Source organism: Pleurodeles waltl, chromosome 2_2 (assembly GCF_031143425.1).
Source record: "Pleurodeles waltl isolate 20211129_DDA chromosome 2_2, aPleWal1.hap1.20221129, whole genome shotgun sequence".
NCBI classification, from domain to species: Eukaryota; Metazoa; Chordata; class Amphibia; order Caudata; family Salamandridae; genus Pleurodeles; species Pleurodeles waltl.
Genome location: NC_090439.1, coordinates 1,102,705,077 through 1,102,722,458, shown reverse-complemented (window position 1 = coordinate 1,102,722,458; position 17,382 = coordinate 1,102,705,077). Strand labels below are relative to the sequence as shown.

Sequence of the window (17,382 nt, the reverse complement as noted above, 5' to 3'; positions counted from 1 at the left end):
TGGGGATCCCCTGGAGCCCCAATGCCCTGGGTACCTAAGTACTGTATACTAGGGACTTATCAGGGGGCAACAAAATGCCAATTGTGTGGAATACTGTGTTTACAGTATCCAACAATCCATTTAAAAGGGGAAGAGCATAAGCACTGGGGTCCTGGTTAGCAGGATCCCAGTGACACAGTTAAAACAAACAGGACAAAAATGGGGGGTAACCATGCTAGAAAGAGGCTACTTTCTCACAGGGGTAGACATAGTTTCTTTCCTTCTTTCTTTCCTTCTTTCCTTCTTTCTTTCCTTCTTTCCTTCTTTCCTTCCTTCCTTCCTTCTTTCCTTCTTTCCTTCTTTCCTTCTTTCCTTCTTTCCTTCTTTCCTTCTTTCCTTCTTTCCTTCTTTCCTTCTTTCCTTCTTTCCTTCTTTCCTTCTTTCCTTCTTTCCTTCTTTCCTTCTTTCTTTCCCTGGTCTTGCAGTGAGAAAAACAAGTCTTGTGCAGAAAACACCTGTGCAGCTCTGCATGGCAGAGCACAAAATGGAATCATTCTCACAAAATGGAGTCGGTGGTTAAATACATATAGCATCACAGTGTTAATTAAAATTGGGTGGTCAAAGTTGGTGAATGTGGCAGACAATTTGAGGAGGATTAAAATGTATTGTGGTGTTGAGCCCTGATATTTTTAGAGACTTGAGAGTAAACTTCCTTAGAATGCAAATTTAAGACCATCAAGTAAATTAGGTGAGGTAATGAATAAGTAATTTGAAGGTAAGGCTTTGCAGAATATTGGAGGAGTGCAATTGGGAGACTGCACAATACTTGCAGGTGTTTGGAAGAGTATCGATTCTGTGCTTGAAAATATTTGGTAAAAGTGAATGAATTGCAAAGTGTTGTGTGTTTTTATTTTTTATTTTTATTTTTTTAAATAAAAAAAAAATAATGTATTTGTTTCCATAGAGGAGAATATACATATTGGGAAGGTTGGAGGGAAATTAGCTAAATTGGATAGTTGTGAGAAGTGAATTAATGAGTACCTATAGAGTGCAGACATTCACCATGCACTGATATCTTGTTGCTAAGTAAACACCGCTCTGATGATGGGTCCGAATTCATGGTCTGAGCCAATGTAGAGCGAAATCATGGGTTAAGTATGCAATAGAAACATTAAAAATTCAAAGGGTACTTACTCCCTGTTAAAACACCTTAGACTGGGATAGTTTTTCTGGGGTTCTTCAAGGATTTGAAGATTCACCTATTTTGGTAGACTAAGGTTTCATTCCCCAAGGTATAATAAAACAGACTTTATAATAAATGGTCAGAGGCCCAAGACTGGAAGCCTCTATAACCCACCCAAGATCACTTCTGGTGTATACTTACCTCCTTCTCCCAAACGTTACTAACCTAAACTTCTGTTTCTCTTTTGAGGTGTCGCTAAGACTGTTTTCTAACCAGTACTTTGGCCATTAGTTTTCCTGTTTCCGTAAATAAGCATCTTGACCTCACTGTTGCCATCTGTTGCAGGAACTCCGAGCCAAGCAGGAGGAGGTGTTTATTATATTACCTTACAAATGTCCTTTTTTAACAGACAAATTGTGTGTATCAAATGTATACTAAGTTTGGGACACACATTTCTTAAAGCAAATTCTGACTTGACTTATCTTCATAAAAAAGGCATAGGTGTTAGTTTCTAGCTGGACCTGAGATGTCTCTGACTTGCACACTTCTGAGTGGGATCTCGTCAGCATTTGTGGATTGAAAAAGAGATGGGGGTGCAGATGAAACATAAAAGAGAGGGCAAGTGCAGTACAGGTTTCTGCTTCAGCAATATTGCTGCAGGGCCCACTCATCTCCTTTCCTCCTTTCTCTCTGTAGGCAGATTTGTACTTTGTTCTATATTTAGCACTAGATGTAGGCCTTAACTGAAAAAAGGGTCTCACTCTTGTGACCTCTCAATATTCCTGTCCCAAATCTCTAAACTAATTAAATAATTTAGTAAATGCAAAATCAGTGCTGTTTTATCATTGCTTTCAGTACACTGAAAATATAAAACTGTTTTGGGGCTTTGCCTGTGTGCATGTATATTCACATTTGTTTCCAAGCACTGCATATTAATATCCTAATATAAAACCTGTTTAATCTCTGTTTAGCTGTAATAAGAAATAGTCAACTGTTTCTCTGCAAGAAAATAAGCCCTGCAAGAATGGTAGTTATGGCTCTATTCTTCCCTGCAACAAGAGCATGAATAATATATAAATTGTTGTCTTTGCCTTTGTAAAGCAATTGTCTGTAGATAAATATTAACTTTCTTCCACCAGAGTGCGTAGGGAAACGCACACAGTCATTCTCTGTCTCTTTTTAAAACTGGATACTTATATTCTCTGTACTGACTAATTTACCAAGCCTGCTTAGGTCATGGTTACTTAGTGTGGCTTGTAACTTGGGGGTGCGAATTTTCCTCCTGAGACTGTTGTCCGCATTAAAGAATGGGCCGCGCCCATGACTGCCTGGTTCTGGTGAGGTGTTTCCTCTGGTTGTACCTAATGATGGTTTCTACTGATATTTGAAGGTGTCCTGTTCTGTTTACCACGTCATCATGAACAATACATGTTTACCAACACTACTTCATACTTTTTATCTCAACTCTTTTCCCTTCAGCATAGAGTACCAGCTTTTGGTTTGGCTGCATTGACTGAGAGCCTTAGGTCCCATGAACCAAATAGATGGTAGTTGAGGCTTTTTCACTTTAATAGAGGTGAATGTTTCTCTTCTTTACTCCAGGCAACTCCAAATTGTGCCATCCATTTTGGTTCTGTGGCTAGCATGATTCATTGGGTTTTATGTAAGTTTTCTTTTACTGTTTGCAACCAACTACTCATACATGTCTTAAAACTGTGCGGTCACCTGATTCTGTTCAGCATTTTCAGAGATCTTCCAGTCTTTTTTTTTCTATGATAAAACGTTGACTTTCTCCTTCTTTATGCTGTTAATGAACTGCTAACACTAAATTTTCCATGTTCTGGACTGGCTTTCCAAAATCTTAAGACCAGGAGTTAACCCTTTGTTACAGCTCATTTTTACAAACTCTTGGAAAGCTAGCCTTTTGATTACAGAAGAGGGGGAGTGCCGAACCTGCACAAGGAGCTGTTTAAACAAGAAGCAGCTGACTCTGGGTCCATCCACCAGAGACTCCCGAGAGTGTGACTGGGTGACCAGAGCCTGTCACCCTTGCTGAAGCAAAATATCTGCAGCTCTTAATCAGTGTAACCAAGTAGATCGTGGCGCTGTAGCTTTCCTGTTGCTAGTTTATGAAACTTGGAAGCAGTGTGCTAAAACCTATTTTGAATCAGTTAGCTCAACGCACTTTCCCAAAGTGTACCCAACCAGATAGGAACGGTGACACTTGAAGATGCTAGCCTGTGGCACTTGCCTGGAGTGTGCCCAAGGGGGAGAATTCTTTGTGCCCTGAAAGCAGCTGTCCACGGTGTTGACCTGAACTGAAACTGCATTGCTGCAGCTTGACCTGAAATGTCCCTTTAAGAGACTTGACGGCTGCCAGCTGAAATGACTGTATTGTTGTCTTGACCTACCCAGCTAGGCTGTTGACTTGCCATCAAGTGTGTGTGGTTTCGTATCTACACTGCAGATGAAGTAGAGTACCCTGTGATGATCTGCAATGTCTGACTTCCAGCTTGCTCTCTGTGTGCCTGAAAGAGGGCTGAAGACTAACTGCAGTCCTGACTTTGCCGTGCAGCTCTGCTTCTGGGACAAGAGCTGACCTATCTAGCCCCAGCAGATGGAGTGCGGGAACTGGTGCGTCTAACCCCAGCAGATGGAGTGCGGGAACTGGTGCGTCTAACCCCAGCAGATGGGGTGCGGGAACTGGTGCGTCTAACCCCAGCAGATGGGGTGCGGGAACTGGTGCGTCTAACCCCAGCAGATGGAGTGCGGGAACTGGTGCGTCTAACCCCAGCAGATGGAGTGCGGGAACTGGTGCGTCTAACCCCAGCAGATGAAGTGCGGGAACTGGTGCGTCTAACCCCAGCAGATGGGGTGCGGGAACTGGTGCGTCTAACCCCAGCAGATGGGGTGCGGGAACTGGTGCGTCTAACCCCAGCAGATGGGGTGCGGGAACTGGTGCGTCTAACCCCAGCAGATGGGGTGCGGGAACTGGTGCGTCTAACCCCAGCAGATGGAGTGCGGGAACTGGTGCGTCTAACCCCAGCAGATGGAGTGCGGGAACTGGTGCGTCTAACCCCAGCAGATGGGGTGCGGGAACTGGTGCGTCTAACCCCAGCAGATGGGGTGCGGGAACTGGTGCGTCTAACCCCAGCAGATGGGGTGCGGGAACTGGTGCGTCTAACCCCAGCAGATGGGGTGCGGGAACTGGTGCGTCTAACCCCAGCAGATGGGGTGCGGGAACTGGTGCGTCTAACCCCAGCAGATGGGGTGCGGGAACTGGTGCGTCTAACCCCAGCAGATGGGGTGCGGGAACTGGTGCGTCTAACCCCAGCAGATGGAGTGCGGGAACTGGTGCGTCTAACCCCAGCAGATGGAGTGCGGGAACTGGTGCGTCTAACCCCAGCAGATGGAGTGCGGGAACTGGTGCGTCTAACCCCAGCAGATGGAGTGCGGGAACTGGTGCGTCTAACCCCAGCAGATGGAGTGCGGGAACTGGTGTGTGCTGAGGCCCCTGGTTGAAGGCCAGTGATTCACATTGGGTGCAAAAACTGAGACTGAGCTCACAACTCTGCATGAGATGGGTATTGGAGCACTGCACCTGTGCCGGAGACATGCCACAGGCTTTCTCTTATCTTAGGGGGCATAGCGGTGGAGGGTGAGCACCAGAGCACCCTTGTCCAATGTGAAGAGCTGAAGTGGTTGTAATTGGCCTAGTTAGCAGACGATAGTAGGACAGACACTGGTACATCAGAGGCAAACTACTCCAGCCCTCATGACTCGGGTCCATTAGCCCCAGCGTATTTATTGTGTACTTGTAGAGTACTTAAATGAATATCACTGCTCTTTCATCCATACTTCATTTATTATATAAATTACTCATTTGTACATGTTTTGGGTATGTTACAGAACGTTTTTCCTTGACCTAATCCAGTGTCTTTAAGGTGTCCTATTCTTTAAATTGTTAAGTTTATTTTCCATTGACATTTCATGTTTGATATTTCCTCATAAATCTTATTACAAATTCCCATATTAAAATGCTTGCCCATTGTTGTGGCTAGTTTGTGTTATTTTGATTTGTTAGAATACTTTGTGTTACATATAGTAAACAATTTGTACATTTACTCCTTTTGGTGCCATTGACTGTATAGTAAATCCATAACGTTTTGTTGTGTCACCTGTCTGTGGTGGTGCCTGCCCATCATTTGGAATTTATTTTGAGAACTAGAATGCGAGTTTTCCAGGAAATGTCCTTCCCCTAGTGAGGTCTGATTCTTCGTCCCGATATTGGATCAGTGTTCTGAAAAACATGTTGTTGCCTTTCTCACTGATGCAAGAATGTAGGCAAAAGTTCTGCTTCTTCGCTATGCCTAGCAGGACCTATACTGGGATCCTCAAAATTGTATGAAATTTCATACATCTTATCAAGAGCCTCTTGACAGTATGTCTGAAGTTTAGCCGTGGGAGGTGCACGAGTGTTGGCCTTTTTCTGCATCCTCTCCAGCTCTCATCCTCCCTACCTTCCTCTGTCCACTAGTGCTGCCATGCTGGGGTACACCAATATGTATGTATCTTGGTCATAGCCCCCTGAGACGAAGCTACATGGGTTGTGGCACGTGCAGTGGAGTGTGCTTCTAGCTGCTCTGCCTCAGAATGACCAGCCACTCTGTCCTCCTCACCTCCTTTGGCTCGGCATTCTAGAAGCTGAGAGCCTTTTTTTGTCAGTGTGATTCGTAACAAGTTATATCTGAAAAGCAGTTAGCGGATGAAGAAGCCAAGGCTTTAACCAGGAGTTGCAACACCCCGTGCCAGATTTGTGTTTAGCAAAAGTGTTCTGCTCCCAGCAGTCCAAGTCAACGATTCAGGTCCTCAAATGTCAGAAGACCATCTATATCAAGTAGCTCACTGAGGCTTCTCTCACACATTTCACCCCATTCCCTCTGCAAGGGAGGAAAGCCTGGTTCCCCTGTATCTGCATCCTAGTGCTCGCACTGTTACCCTGTGCTAGAGCGGAAGTGTTACTCTGATTGCGAAAGAATATAGTGGGAGCTGTCCTTATGTGCATACTGCAACCGATTGGTCTATAAAACGCCAGTGTTTCTCAGCTTTATCACAGTTTTATATTTGTGTTTCTCAGATAGCAGTTTTACGTGCCACTACACAGTGCATTTGAGCTGCTTGGTAATATTTCATTACGTCTGGTCGGCCCAGGCCTCTTACTCTTGGTGGTGTCTTCACAGTGCAACAGACTAACTGAACTTTATTTCCTGCCCATATTTAACTATCAGTCAGTTTCTGCAGCTTTTCCAACATTGGGATGGGTACAGCAATGGTAGGGATTGAATAAGAAACAGTCCTTTCGGAGGAATCGCCATCTTAACCCCTGCATTCTTTCTAAACTGCCACAATCCTTTCATGTGACACAACTGGACCTCCTTTTGGTTTGCCATCTAGGGCTGTACCTGACATGCATGGTTTACTCCAGCATTGGACCCATCTGTCCCCCCAGGTATGTCTGGACAATGTAACCTGCATTTTCCTTGTGACTGCTACCTGGAGTGCTGGCAGTTTCAAGCTCATTATCTGCAGTTTGGTCAAGTTGATTTTTGAACCATGATGCCATTCTATATTTACACTGTCCATACACAAGAGCTGCAATAGAATCAGCGCATTCCATGGTAGTCGCTGTCACATCATTGGTGTTGAGATCTAGTTTAGGCATGTCTCCACCCACCTGCTGTTTGTGTTTCTATGCATTTTCTCTGCTAGGATTTTAACTATCTGTGCAGAGAGCAGGCGAGCAGCATTGCTGCCTGCTTCCGCTTTCTATAGCCATGTGCTTGGAGAAGTTGTTGACCCCTAGTGATGCTCTGAAGCTCTGATAGCAGCAGAGCACCCACTGTCCAAGTGTCAGCCCGATCCAAAGGTTGACCATGTGAGCTCTAGGAACCTCCAGTGGGTCAGATCGAACTCCTTTTCGGCCTCTAGCAAAACCAACACTGCTTCCTCTAATGTTCTCCGAGCATTGCCGATCCGATGTAACACCTTTTTTGTATTATCCCCACAACATTGACCCATCATAAAGCCTGACTGGTCTGGCTCCACCATCCCTGGCAGAATGAAACTGTTCTTTGGCTAAAATACGTCTGATTAACTTGATGCGCTGTGTAGCGATTTTATATTTGTATGGTTTCGGAATGGCCAAGATAATTGTTTGAGCATTGAATTTGTGATTCTTCTGGTCCCTGGAGTGGAATTAATGAGTGGGACTATCCAGGGGGTGAAGAGCAGAGATGCCACTGGTGGTTTGTGTCTTGATTAAACTTCAGTTTGAAATCTCAACGTTCATTGCTTTCTCCAGTTCCAGGCTTTGTGCTTCCATTATGCTTGCTTTTGTGCCTCATCTGTTTTGAGGTCATTTAATTCATATATATCCTGAGTGGAGTACAGTGTCTGTTAAAAAACCTACATGCGTGCTTTATATTTGCATTCTTCTTGTAAATATGCTTTTCTAGTTTCTAATTAAGGTCACTTGCTTAGAAGCGATTTTGGCTCAAAGTTTGCATCTCAGCAGCCTTCCTTCCATGTTTCTCCGTCATGGTATCCTTGTGTGACTCGCACAAAGACGTATTGACCCTTGTATTTATCCAGTATTTTTATGTGCACTTTGGCACTGGTTTCTTTACGCAAAATTGTACTTGGTCCCTTGTGTTTGTGATCGCTACCCAATTCTTTTATTTGGGTTTCCCATTGCTTTCTCTTTCCTTTACGGTTGTTGAGCCTTGCTGACTGTGATGGGACGCTTCCTTACCAAGCTGCCTCCAGGGCACCCCAAAGTGTGCCATCTTCACTACAATCCCATTGTTCTCTGGCAAGGACTAGAATGTGCTCTCGGACCACTCGTACCATATTCTTGCTATGAAGCAAGATACCTTTAAGCCCCATTGTCTCTCTCTGATTTCTGCCCCCCACCCCACTATCTATAATGCCAGTGTCGCATGTATGTGGTCAGAGATGGAAGGTGCCTCAGTTAATATTATTGTATCAGACAGAAAGTGGTTAAGTCTCCTGCTATGTGTATTGTGCAGAGGGGAAAGCATTAATCCAGGGTTGTTTGGTGGAAATGGTGCCATACATCCAGGAGACCTAATTTTTGGATTTAAAGTTTCTGTGGATATGGAGTCTCCTATAGGACCTCGGGTGACGTTAGCGGGTGGTGAGGTGAAAATGACTAAAAAGTTATTGTTCACTGGGGAACATCTCGGAATAGAGGTTAGGTGGTGGGGGCATCTGGAAGTACTCACAATGAGCAAGTTATTGGGGCTGGAATTTTATAGAGAACGGACTATTTTCTCTTTTGGGACTGATTTTGTTTTACCCATTGCATCATCACTGGTAAGCTGTTAGCAGCCTGGACTGTGCTGGAGATGTGTTGCAGACTCTTATTTTCTGCTATTTTGTGTTGTCTTCACAGGTTGTGAGTCAGCTGCAGGCCTCCTGTACAGACCTGTCGGAAGAAGAATTGGCCAAGCTGGGGGTGGCACTGTTCAACTGTCAGGCATCGGTGGAGGGTCGTTCAACCTACCCATGCACTGAGGAGATGGTAAGCCCCAGCATAAAATAATGGAGCTTCAGGAAGTATCTTTTAAGGGCAGGCGTGATGAAGTAATTCCAGGATGTCACGTGTGAGGTATTGAGGTGGGTTTGAGGTTGTGCCGTTCACTCTGTCTGGCAACATGAGGTGGGCTCAAGGTTTTTAAAGAGATTGTATTTGGACTTATTACTTATTTAATATAGAACTCCAGAAAAACAATGCCAGAAACTCATCCTCTTCAGGGCACCTGTAAAATGACATTATAACATAACTGGACTCACAGCTCAAAATTAAAACAATGGCAAAAGGAATAAATAAACATGAATAATTTAAACAGATTCATGCAATAAATGTCCAGGCTTGGAGAAATAGGTGGTGCATGGGGGGATTTGGAGATCCACGCTTTGTAGACACCGTAAGACTCATCTCTGGTAGATGAGGAGAGCTGAGGTGATGCTGTAATCTGATGGGGCTGTTTGGAATAGTTGAAGCAAGGTGCTCAGATGACTCTGTGCTTTGTAATGGACGAAGAGGACCATCTCTTTAATATGGGGAACTGAAATGCAAAAAATGTGATTATGAACATGGGTGGGTGACTACTCACTTCAGCAGAGGCCCAAAGGAATAGTAAGGTTTAAGGAGGTGGATGCCATCCACAGTGGGACAGGGGGTTACTTGTTATGCAAGAAGAGCACCTCAAGGCTGATCATGGTGAAGCCACATTTGACCTGGGATTGTTGCCTGCACCTGTCGCACAGACCGAGCCAAAAAAAGATCTCCCCCAGGCAATACTGTTCCATAACAATAATGTAATGTTGAGAGCCCATAAGCTGCAACAGTGTAATGAATATCCTGTGTCAACTGGATGGATGGTTCTTCTACTCCCGAAACTACATGATAAATGAGTGCACTGGATGCTCGAAGGGGTTGTGCTCTATAATGCGAGCTTGCTGTTCTTTTTTGGCTTTTAGCATTACTAAAGCATGCAAAAGACTTCTCCATGTATACCAGTATATTTACTTTATAAGCATGACTGTTCAATTTCACACAGGGTCCAAGCAGTTTTCTTTTCTTTCTGCTTTGCATTCTGTCATGCAATGATTCCTTCTCTGATGGTTTGATCGACCATGATGTGCATTTCTTGATGGTGACCTCTTTAAAACTACTCGTGAGCTTTCGTTATTTTTTTTAGCTTACAAGGCTTGCTACATAGTCTAGACTTGGTCTGAGGAAATAGGATGCTCTCCACCACATTAACAGAATTGAAGAAATTGGAGGTGATTCTGGACTCTTAACTTTCAATCCAAATTAAAATCGCCAATGTCACAGATGGCAAACTCTAAGGCACCAGTTCCACTGTGCCTTGATGATGCCAGTGGACTCTGCTTTGGGTTTGCAATGTTTTTAATCAACTTGCTCAGATCCAGAATGTTGACCCAAGGCAAGTTCTTAGCCTCAATTCATCCACTATATCACTCCTGCCTTTAGGGCTGTACACTCTTTATGTGTCCTAAGAAGAATATCTTTCAAATCCCTCTACCCCACTCTGTGGGTAAACTGTGGTGCTGCGCCATTTTTTATTTTCTACAGTCAACGGAGGAAAAACAGATCTGGAAAGAGCACCGCTCCTAATCATGATGGCCTTCAGAAGAACCTGCATAGGTAAGGTCTCCTGCTATGTACAGACCTGCAAACTTTGAAACAGCTTCCTAATGAAAATAAGGATATGCTGCAACCACATAGATTTCATAAAAACAACAAAAATTACTTGACTCGCCATAAGTCGGAGTTGTCAGGTCTCTGCATTAAATTATTCTTTTATCATCAGTATTTGGTACCCCTGGATACATTCTCTATGGCACGCAGAATATACTACAAGCAACACCCTTTGTCATAGACTCGAAGGGCATGAAGGAATCTGTGCAAATCTGAGTGCATCATGACCTTATCAGGGCTAGGAAGTGCAGTAGTATTAATACACAGCTCCTTGCTTGATAATCCAGCAAGAGTTTTGGGCCTCACAAGTAGTAGGAGAGATTATATAAATACCCATACAATAAATTGAAGATGGGGAATTGCTTCATGAGGAAGGATTTTTTTTCTCCCAGTGACTACTTCATAGCGGCTGTTAATGTACTCAGAGCATCTGCCATGCCGATTCTCTGAATCCGGCTGAGGTGCAGCGCAACAGGATCCATCCTCTGATGGGGAAACTTCAGATAACGAAGCAGCGGTCGATATGCAACATGCAGAATTTGTATCTAGATCTGCATCAAACAGTTCTGCAGATCATGATAACACTTCAAGACCAGAAGCCCATACGCACCTACATCGACCATGAGATGCAGAGGTCAACCTAGTGCAGGACAAGGCCACATGGATGCCTCTGTCTCGAGATAGAAGTTGGACTATCAAACAGGCATCAAACAATCCGAACCCAGATGAGAAGGTCTTCCCGAAGATGGGCTGCAAATGCTTCCAAGAGCATTCACCAAAACACAACGTTTAAACTTAAACTGAAATAGAGACTGCTCCGACACTTGAAGTCATTAGAAACGTCAACAGTGCCTATAATAAAGTCTTCCCAGATGCTTTGCTTTGAAAAATTCCAGGTGCTGCAGAAGATCAGTCAGAATTTTTAATTCCAAGAAAAAAGCCAAAGATACTGATGCATCACCAGTGCTGAAACCTATGCTTCTGGAGAACACTGTGGGTGACACAAGAGGCGCCTACAACAGGGGGGGACACAGCAATCTCTACTTGCTTCCCCCTTAAAATAAAGTGACCGATGCCTCCCCTACTTTTACAGGGAGGCCTACTGCCAACTCATTCTCCTGTCTCCAGCAGATATTTACTCAGCGAGTGTGCTGGAGGCCTGGACTAGGGCAAAAAAGATTCTACCTCCTGTATATTTTAATGAGTGTGATTACAGTGTCATAATATATTTTAGTTGCATTCCCTTGACCATGTTCTAAAGTTGGCCAACTGCTCGCTGTCGCTACACTTGGGGACTCGACTGCACTGAGGGAGTCACTGGTTAGGGTCGAGCGCAAAGCGCTCCATCCCGTGTTGTAATCTCTTTGGGCTTCAAACCACGCCCATGTCACGTCAGTCTCTTTCATTGGTTTGTGGGCTTGCCTTTTCAAATCTGCTTGCTTTCATTAGTGAAACACATGCATACGTCATGCCTTTTCCGGTGTTTAGCCCTCCTCGAGCGCACCGACCAACTACTGAAAATATACGAGGCTCCATGTTTTCTGTCTGATTTCTGGACTACTTTTTTCGCAGTGCGATCTTGCTGGGCTGCAGTTGAGCGCTTTGCATGATATCGACCCTGTTACATAGGTAATTGCACTTTTGTGGGTTACGTAGATAATTGTACTTTTGCCAGTTAGAGGGCTAATTGCACTTTTGTAGATATGTTTCACTACGAGCGAACTTTTATTTCCCTTTGTGTGTCTGCTTTGCACTGATGGAGGCTGTCGGCTCGCTTATGTAAAACTTGTACTTCTCAATTTTTGTGGCAAGAAAAGTTCCGTTAGATCAATTAGCATTGTAAACTCCTATCTCGGGCAAACGAGAGACCCATTGCATTGCAAATGCTTGTTTTTAAGTTGGAATTAAATAGTACCTCAGAGCCTAGGGCTGTGATGACACAGTATCCACTATAGATACTGACCAGCAACCACCTGCTACCTCATAACCTGGAGAAAAAGCTTTGCAGTATCCTTCTGCCGTTGGACTTTAGACTAGGCTTACTTTGAATCCGGCTCTATTCTGTCAGTCAGTAAACATTACGTTTGGTTTAGTGAGTAGGTTTGAGCTGTGGATTTATGAGACTTGGCATCTATTCCTAGCTGTATTACTTTACCAGAAGATGCAGGGGTTAAGCACTGGAACACAAATCTGGGCAGCAGCACAACACAGTGGCATTTTTTTGTGGATGGCAGTCCCTGAACTTTGCCACCAGAGTTGTCTTCACAACAGGAGGAGAATTGTAAAAGTAATGACCAGAAGACCTAATATTTACCCGTGACCTACCCATGCAATGGAATAGTATACTTTGCAAAAAAAAAAAAAAAACACAAGCAGCTTGACTGTGCTTAAGAGTCCGAGTATTAGGGATCAAACCAAATGCTTTTAGTATGTGTGTGTGAGGGGAAAAGAATTGGACTAGAGCTTCATAAGCAGCGAATAAATCGGCTACTCTGAGCTCAGCATGTCGTGTTCAGTGCAAAAAGTGAGACACTTTGGGTCCCGGAAGAGTCCAGTGCCAGATATAGACATTCGCCTGAAAGACAGGAAAATCCTGCTAAAATACTGATCATTCGCAGCCCTAAAAGCTGCTATTGCTGCTGCTGCAGGGAGCCAAATATGGGACAGACTACATGCCCTGTAGCCATATGGAGGGGCTTGCAGTGGATTCTGAGAAGTTTGGGAAGTTTGTGGTTCCAACCGGTGCCTCCTCCCAAACAGTTGGAGAGGTTGGTTTGGGTGCTGTCTCTTATTTAAGACAACAGGGATACCAGAAGCAGAAGTCTTGCTCCAGGTCTAGGCGGAGGAAGAGCAGGCACGACTGTGAGCTCCCATTTAGACCATGCTAAGGAGCCATGCTTGCCGACCCTACTCGTTTAGGCACTAGACTTTGGTTAAGCCAGGCCCACCAACTATGGATTATATGTGTCATTACTACAGCTTTTTGCAAAACGCCTTTTTAAGTCTCACTTGAGATAGACCATGCTCTGTTGCTTGTGAGACATTTTATTCGCTTACGGTGGACCTGTATCCGTTTTGCTTACCGTTGGTTGACTTATTGGTCATGTTTATTTCTGAGTTCACTTCCTCTTAGTTTGTTTGACCCTCCCCAGGTGCATGGCCCAAGTATTGCTTACTTGCTTCACTTTGTCTTTTCACTGCTCACGCTTTAAGAGATACTTTTTGTTTTACTTTTACTTGTTTGCCCTGTCATCTTTGTTTGTTGTGGTCATCTCTTGCCCTGCCCGCTCTCGTGTTGTTGCTCCACCTATTCCCCCCGCGTTGCTTCTCCTGTGTTCTTAACCCTCTCCCGCGCTCCTCTTAATGTCTTGTGTTGCTTGCCCACCCCTGCCCTCTGTGTTGCGGCCCACCCCATAACAAAAAGAGGTATGACCCAGTCAGCACTGACTGCGTCATGGTGCTATTTTTCCCAACTTTATTTTTTTATTTTTTTATTTTATGGAATCTGTGGCACCCTGTCCCATTGTTGCATACCTCCTCCCATCTCGATGGTGCTTAACCTGCAGTCCCTCATTGCTTGCCCATCCCACCCCAAAAAAAGCCATTGACAACACTTTTTTTTAAAGTAAAAATAAAGGCATTGACCACGTGATAGAGCTGTGTTTGCTCTGCTTTCAGCTATGCTGCACAGCACCTGCATTGCTTTACATCGCTTAAACATTAATAGTGCCATTATAGCTTGCATGGGCAAGACCCTTTGGCTTTGCCAATGCTTGTTATCACGACAGTGTCTTCAGTCACAAGTTGTGTGCTCCCCTTCAAAACAGTCCTGGCAGCCTGAAGCGCAGAAGGAAACTGTTTATAAACCGGGAAATGGGTGTTCACTGTAGGGTGGTGCATGTAGTTTGGATTTATGGTGGCAAAAAAAAACTGGAATCTGGGTTCAAAATAAAAAAATCATGACTCAGTGAGTTACTCATGCCTGATGTAGAACAAGCTGAGGTTTTCTTTTATAGATGAGGATTCATTTCTTAATTCAGTATTCTGTCACTGTTCCAACTAAATATGTCAAAGCCACAAAGAACAAAATGGACTTTGACGTGAGTCCACTTTAGAGGTCTCCGGTTAAGTCCACGGTGGCATAACTTTGGTATGAACTCCTGTAAATAAAATAAGTTTATTGTCTTTATTACGATGCCTCAGTATTTTGGAGGGGGCTTGCAAAGACTTCACCCCCTGACCCTAGAACGTCCAGAGTAAGCAAAGTAACACCAAGACTGGAGGCAAACACACCAATGCTTAATTTGTAAATAAAAACATGCTGGTGCTCTAAGCTCATCTCTGAAACACATGGTTGCTGCAATTAAATGTGCGAGCCCCGAATACTGAGGCAGCGTAATCCTGAAGCCATCTCGGGCTCTCTATTCCACTTACAGCCGCTCCCTGCCTCTTCAGCTCACTCTTGCAGCTTTTTTTCTTTCTCCCTCTCTGGCGCTTTTCCGTCTTTACTTATTCCATTGTCCCCATGTATCTTTTGCTCGCAGTAAATGCTTGAGGCAGAAAAATAAATGCCGGCCCTCAAAACAGGTGTAGGTGCCCCAACACTGGCTCAAATGAAGCATTGACACCCCCCCCGTCCCTCTCAGACCTAGACCATGGAAGACGGTAATAGGCTAGTCCCCGGGTTTTACACAGCCCACACCCAGCATTTGGACCAACCCAGGGGCTCCCTGCGAACACAATGGGAATAAACCTGGCTCGGCCAATATTTTATTTATATATATATATATATATATATATATATATATATATATATATATATATATATATTTTAATGAAATGTATAGATTTGACCTTAATATGGGCCAAAAGGCACTTCACAATCATTTTGAAGAGCCGGTCCACGCCAGCACGTGGTCCATACCTGGGCAGAGTGGCACTACCAGGGTTATCCTCTGGAAGCGCACCGGTTTACGGAAACACCCAAGTGCCCTATATGAGGCCTTCACACGTAGCACCAAAGATAAGCGCCCCCTTAGATTCTCCTTCTGACACTTGACACCAACACTTGAGTCAAAGGTCCTACTGTTTCTCTAACGTACTCCATCCATCCTCTAAGCAAGCACACCTCGATCTGTAACCCAGATCTGACGTTTGAGCCCATGGAAAATTGCCGCCTCGTGCCGGAGGCAGTGGGAAGGAACTGGAGAGGGTGGGTAGAGGCACAGCTATGGGTAGGGGAGAGTAATGATCGTTTAGGGTTTTTCCACTACATATTGCAGATTATTGCAGGTTGTACTGTCCATATGAGATTCTGTATACAGCTGATTACACACCATATGCTGTGTAGTCCCTGTTTTGCTCATATAGCCAATAAAAAGATGTTAAAAAGAAGTCTGACTCCTCAAAACCCCCCCCCCTTTTTTTTTTTTTTAATGAACCTTTACTTATAAATCTAGCATCCTAACAAAATTGTTGCAGTTTGCTTGGCTTCTAGACAGTCAATATCTTCACAAGAGATATTCAGCGCTAGTCCCTGAGATAAGTCTCATTACAATATCAACTCCAATACCACTAGGCCATCTTTTCCATAACACCTGCCTGTAAGTTCAGTTCTACTAACGAACTATGTTGTTTTTGACAGTGTTTTAAAACAAGCAGCTGCAATGCAGTGGGTCTCACGTTTGCTCGAGTTAGAGCTATTAGAGTTGTAAAATCCTAACTGGGCTTTTCTTGCCACATAAATTGAAAATGAAAAGTAAAACAGTTGACATAAGTATGATTCAAAGCGCCATGGCCCCCATGAGCATGAAGGAGAAACACAAAAGGAAAAAAAGTTTGCTCGCAGTCAAATGTATAGGCGATTATCCCTGTAATGGGGGCAAAGGCCAAGGCAGTAACAAAACTCCCCACAAATAAGGACCAACGTAAAGCATTTGCCAATGATGATAAAGGATTTTTGAAAGGCAAGCCCATGAACGAATCATAGTGATGGGTGTTTGGTGGGTGTGGTTAAAAAGCCCACAGATGGATTACAATAGGCCAGAGCGCTTGCGCGCTCGACCTCAAAAACGAAGCCTCAATGTTCTGCCTTATTTGCAATGTTACTTATGTTAAAATGTTTAATTACTGTAGGAAAGCGCCCCTTTTTGACATGTTCTTCCCCACTTTTTGCCTGGTATTCGATGCAGTTTTGACTGAATATGCAATGGGTTCCTGCTTACCTGGTCCCCAGTGCCAGATATGTTACCCTTAAACTGTGCGATTGTTCCCCCAGTTGGCAGTACCTTTGGTCCCCCTGTAAGCCCCATGTCAATGGCACCCCTGGTACCTAAGGCATGGGTCCCAAGGGCTGCAGCATGTATTGTGCCACACTGAGGGACCCCTCACCTAGCACATGCAGACTGCCATTGCAGGCTGCGTGTCTTGGTGCAGCTAAAAGTGAAAACACAACATAGCACACCGCCTGTGTGCCATGTCCCCTAAACACTGCATGCAATGTATGTAAGTCACCCCTACAGCAGGCCTTACAGCCCTACGGCACAGTACATTACATTGCATATATGGACATATCTGCACAAGCAGATATGCCCCTTGTAAGACCTGAACGCCTTAGGGTGGTCACCCCTAACTTTTTGCCTGCCTCCCTCCACTTTTGGACACTGTTTTTGGTGGTTTTAGGAGTCTGCACACTTTACCACTGCTAACCAGTGCTAAGGTGCATTTGCTCTCTCCCTTAAAACATGGTGACATTGGATCATACCCAATTAGCTTATTTAATTTACTTATAAGTCCCTAGTAAAGTGCACTATATGTGCCCAGGGCCTGTAGATTAAATGCTACTAGTGGCCTGCAGCACTGATTGTGCCACCCACTTAAGTAGCCCCTTAACCGTGTCTCAGGCCTGCCA

At 44.3% G+C, this 17,382-nt stretch overlaps 1 protein-coding gene across 1 annotated transcript in view; it reads left to right on the top strand.

Moving 5' to 3' along the window:
• Positions 1-17,382, top strand: part of LOC138274708 (protein brambleberry-like) — a 117,812-nt gene that overhangs the window by 17,410 nt on the left and 83,020 nt on the right. Inside the window, exon 3 of the mRNA XM_069219015.1 lies at positions 8,637-8,765. Within this exon, the coding sequence (XP_069075116.1) occupies positions 8,637-8,765 (129 nt within the window). The remainder of the gene's footprint in view (positions 1-8,636; positions 8,766-17,382) is intronic.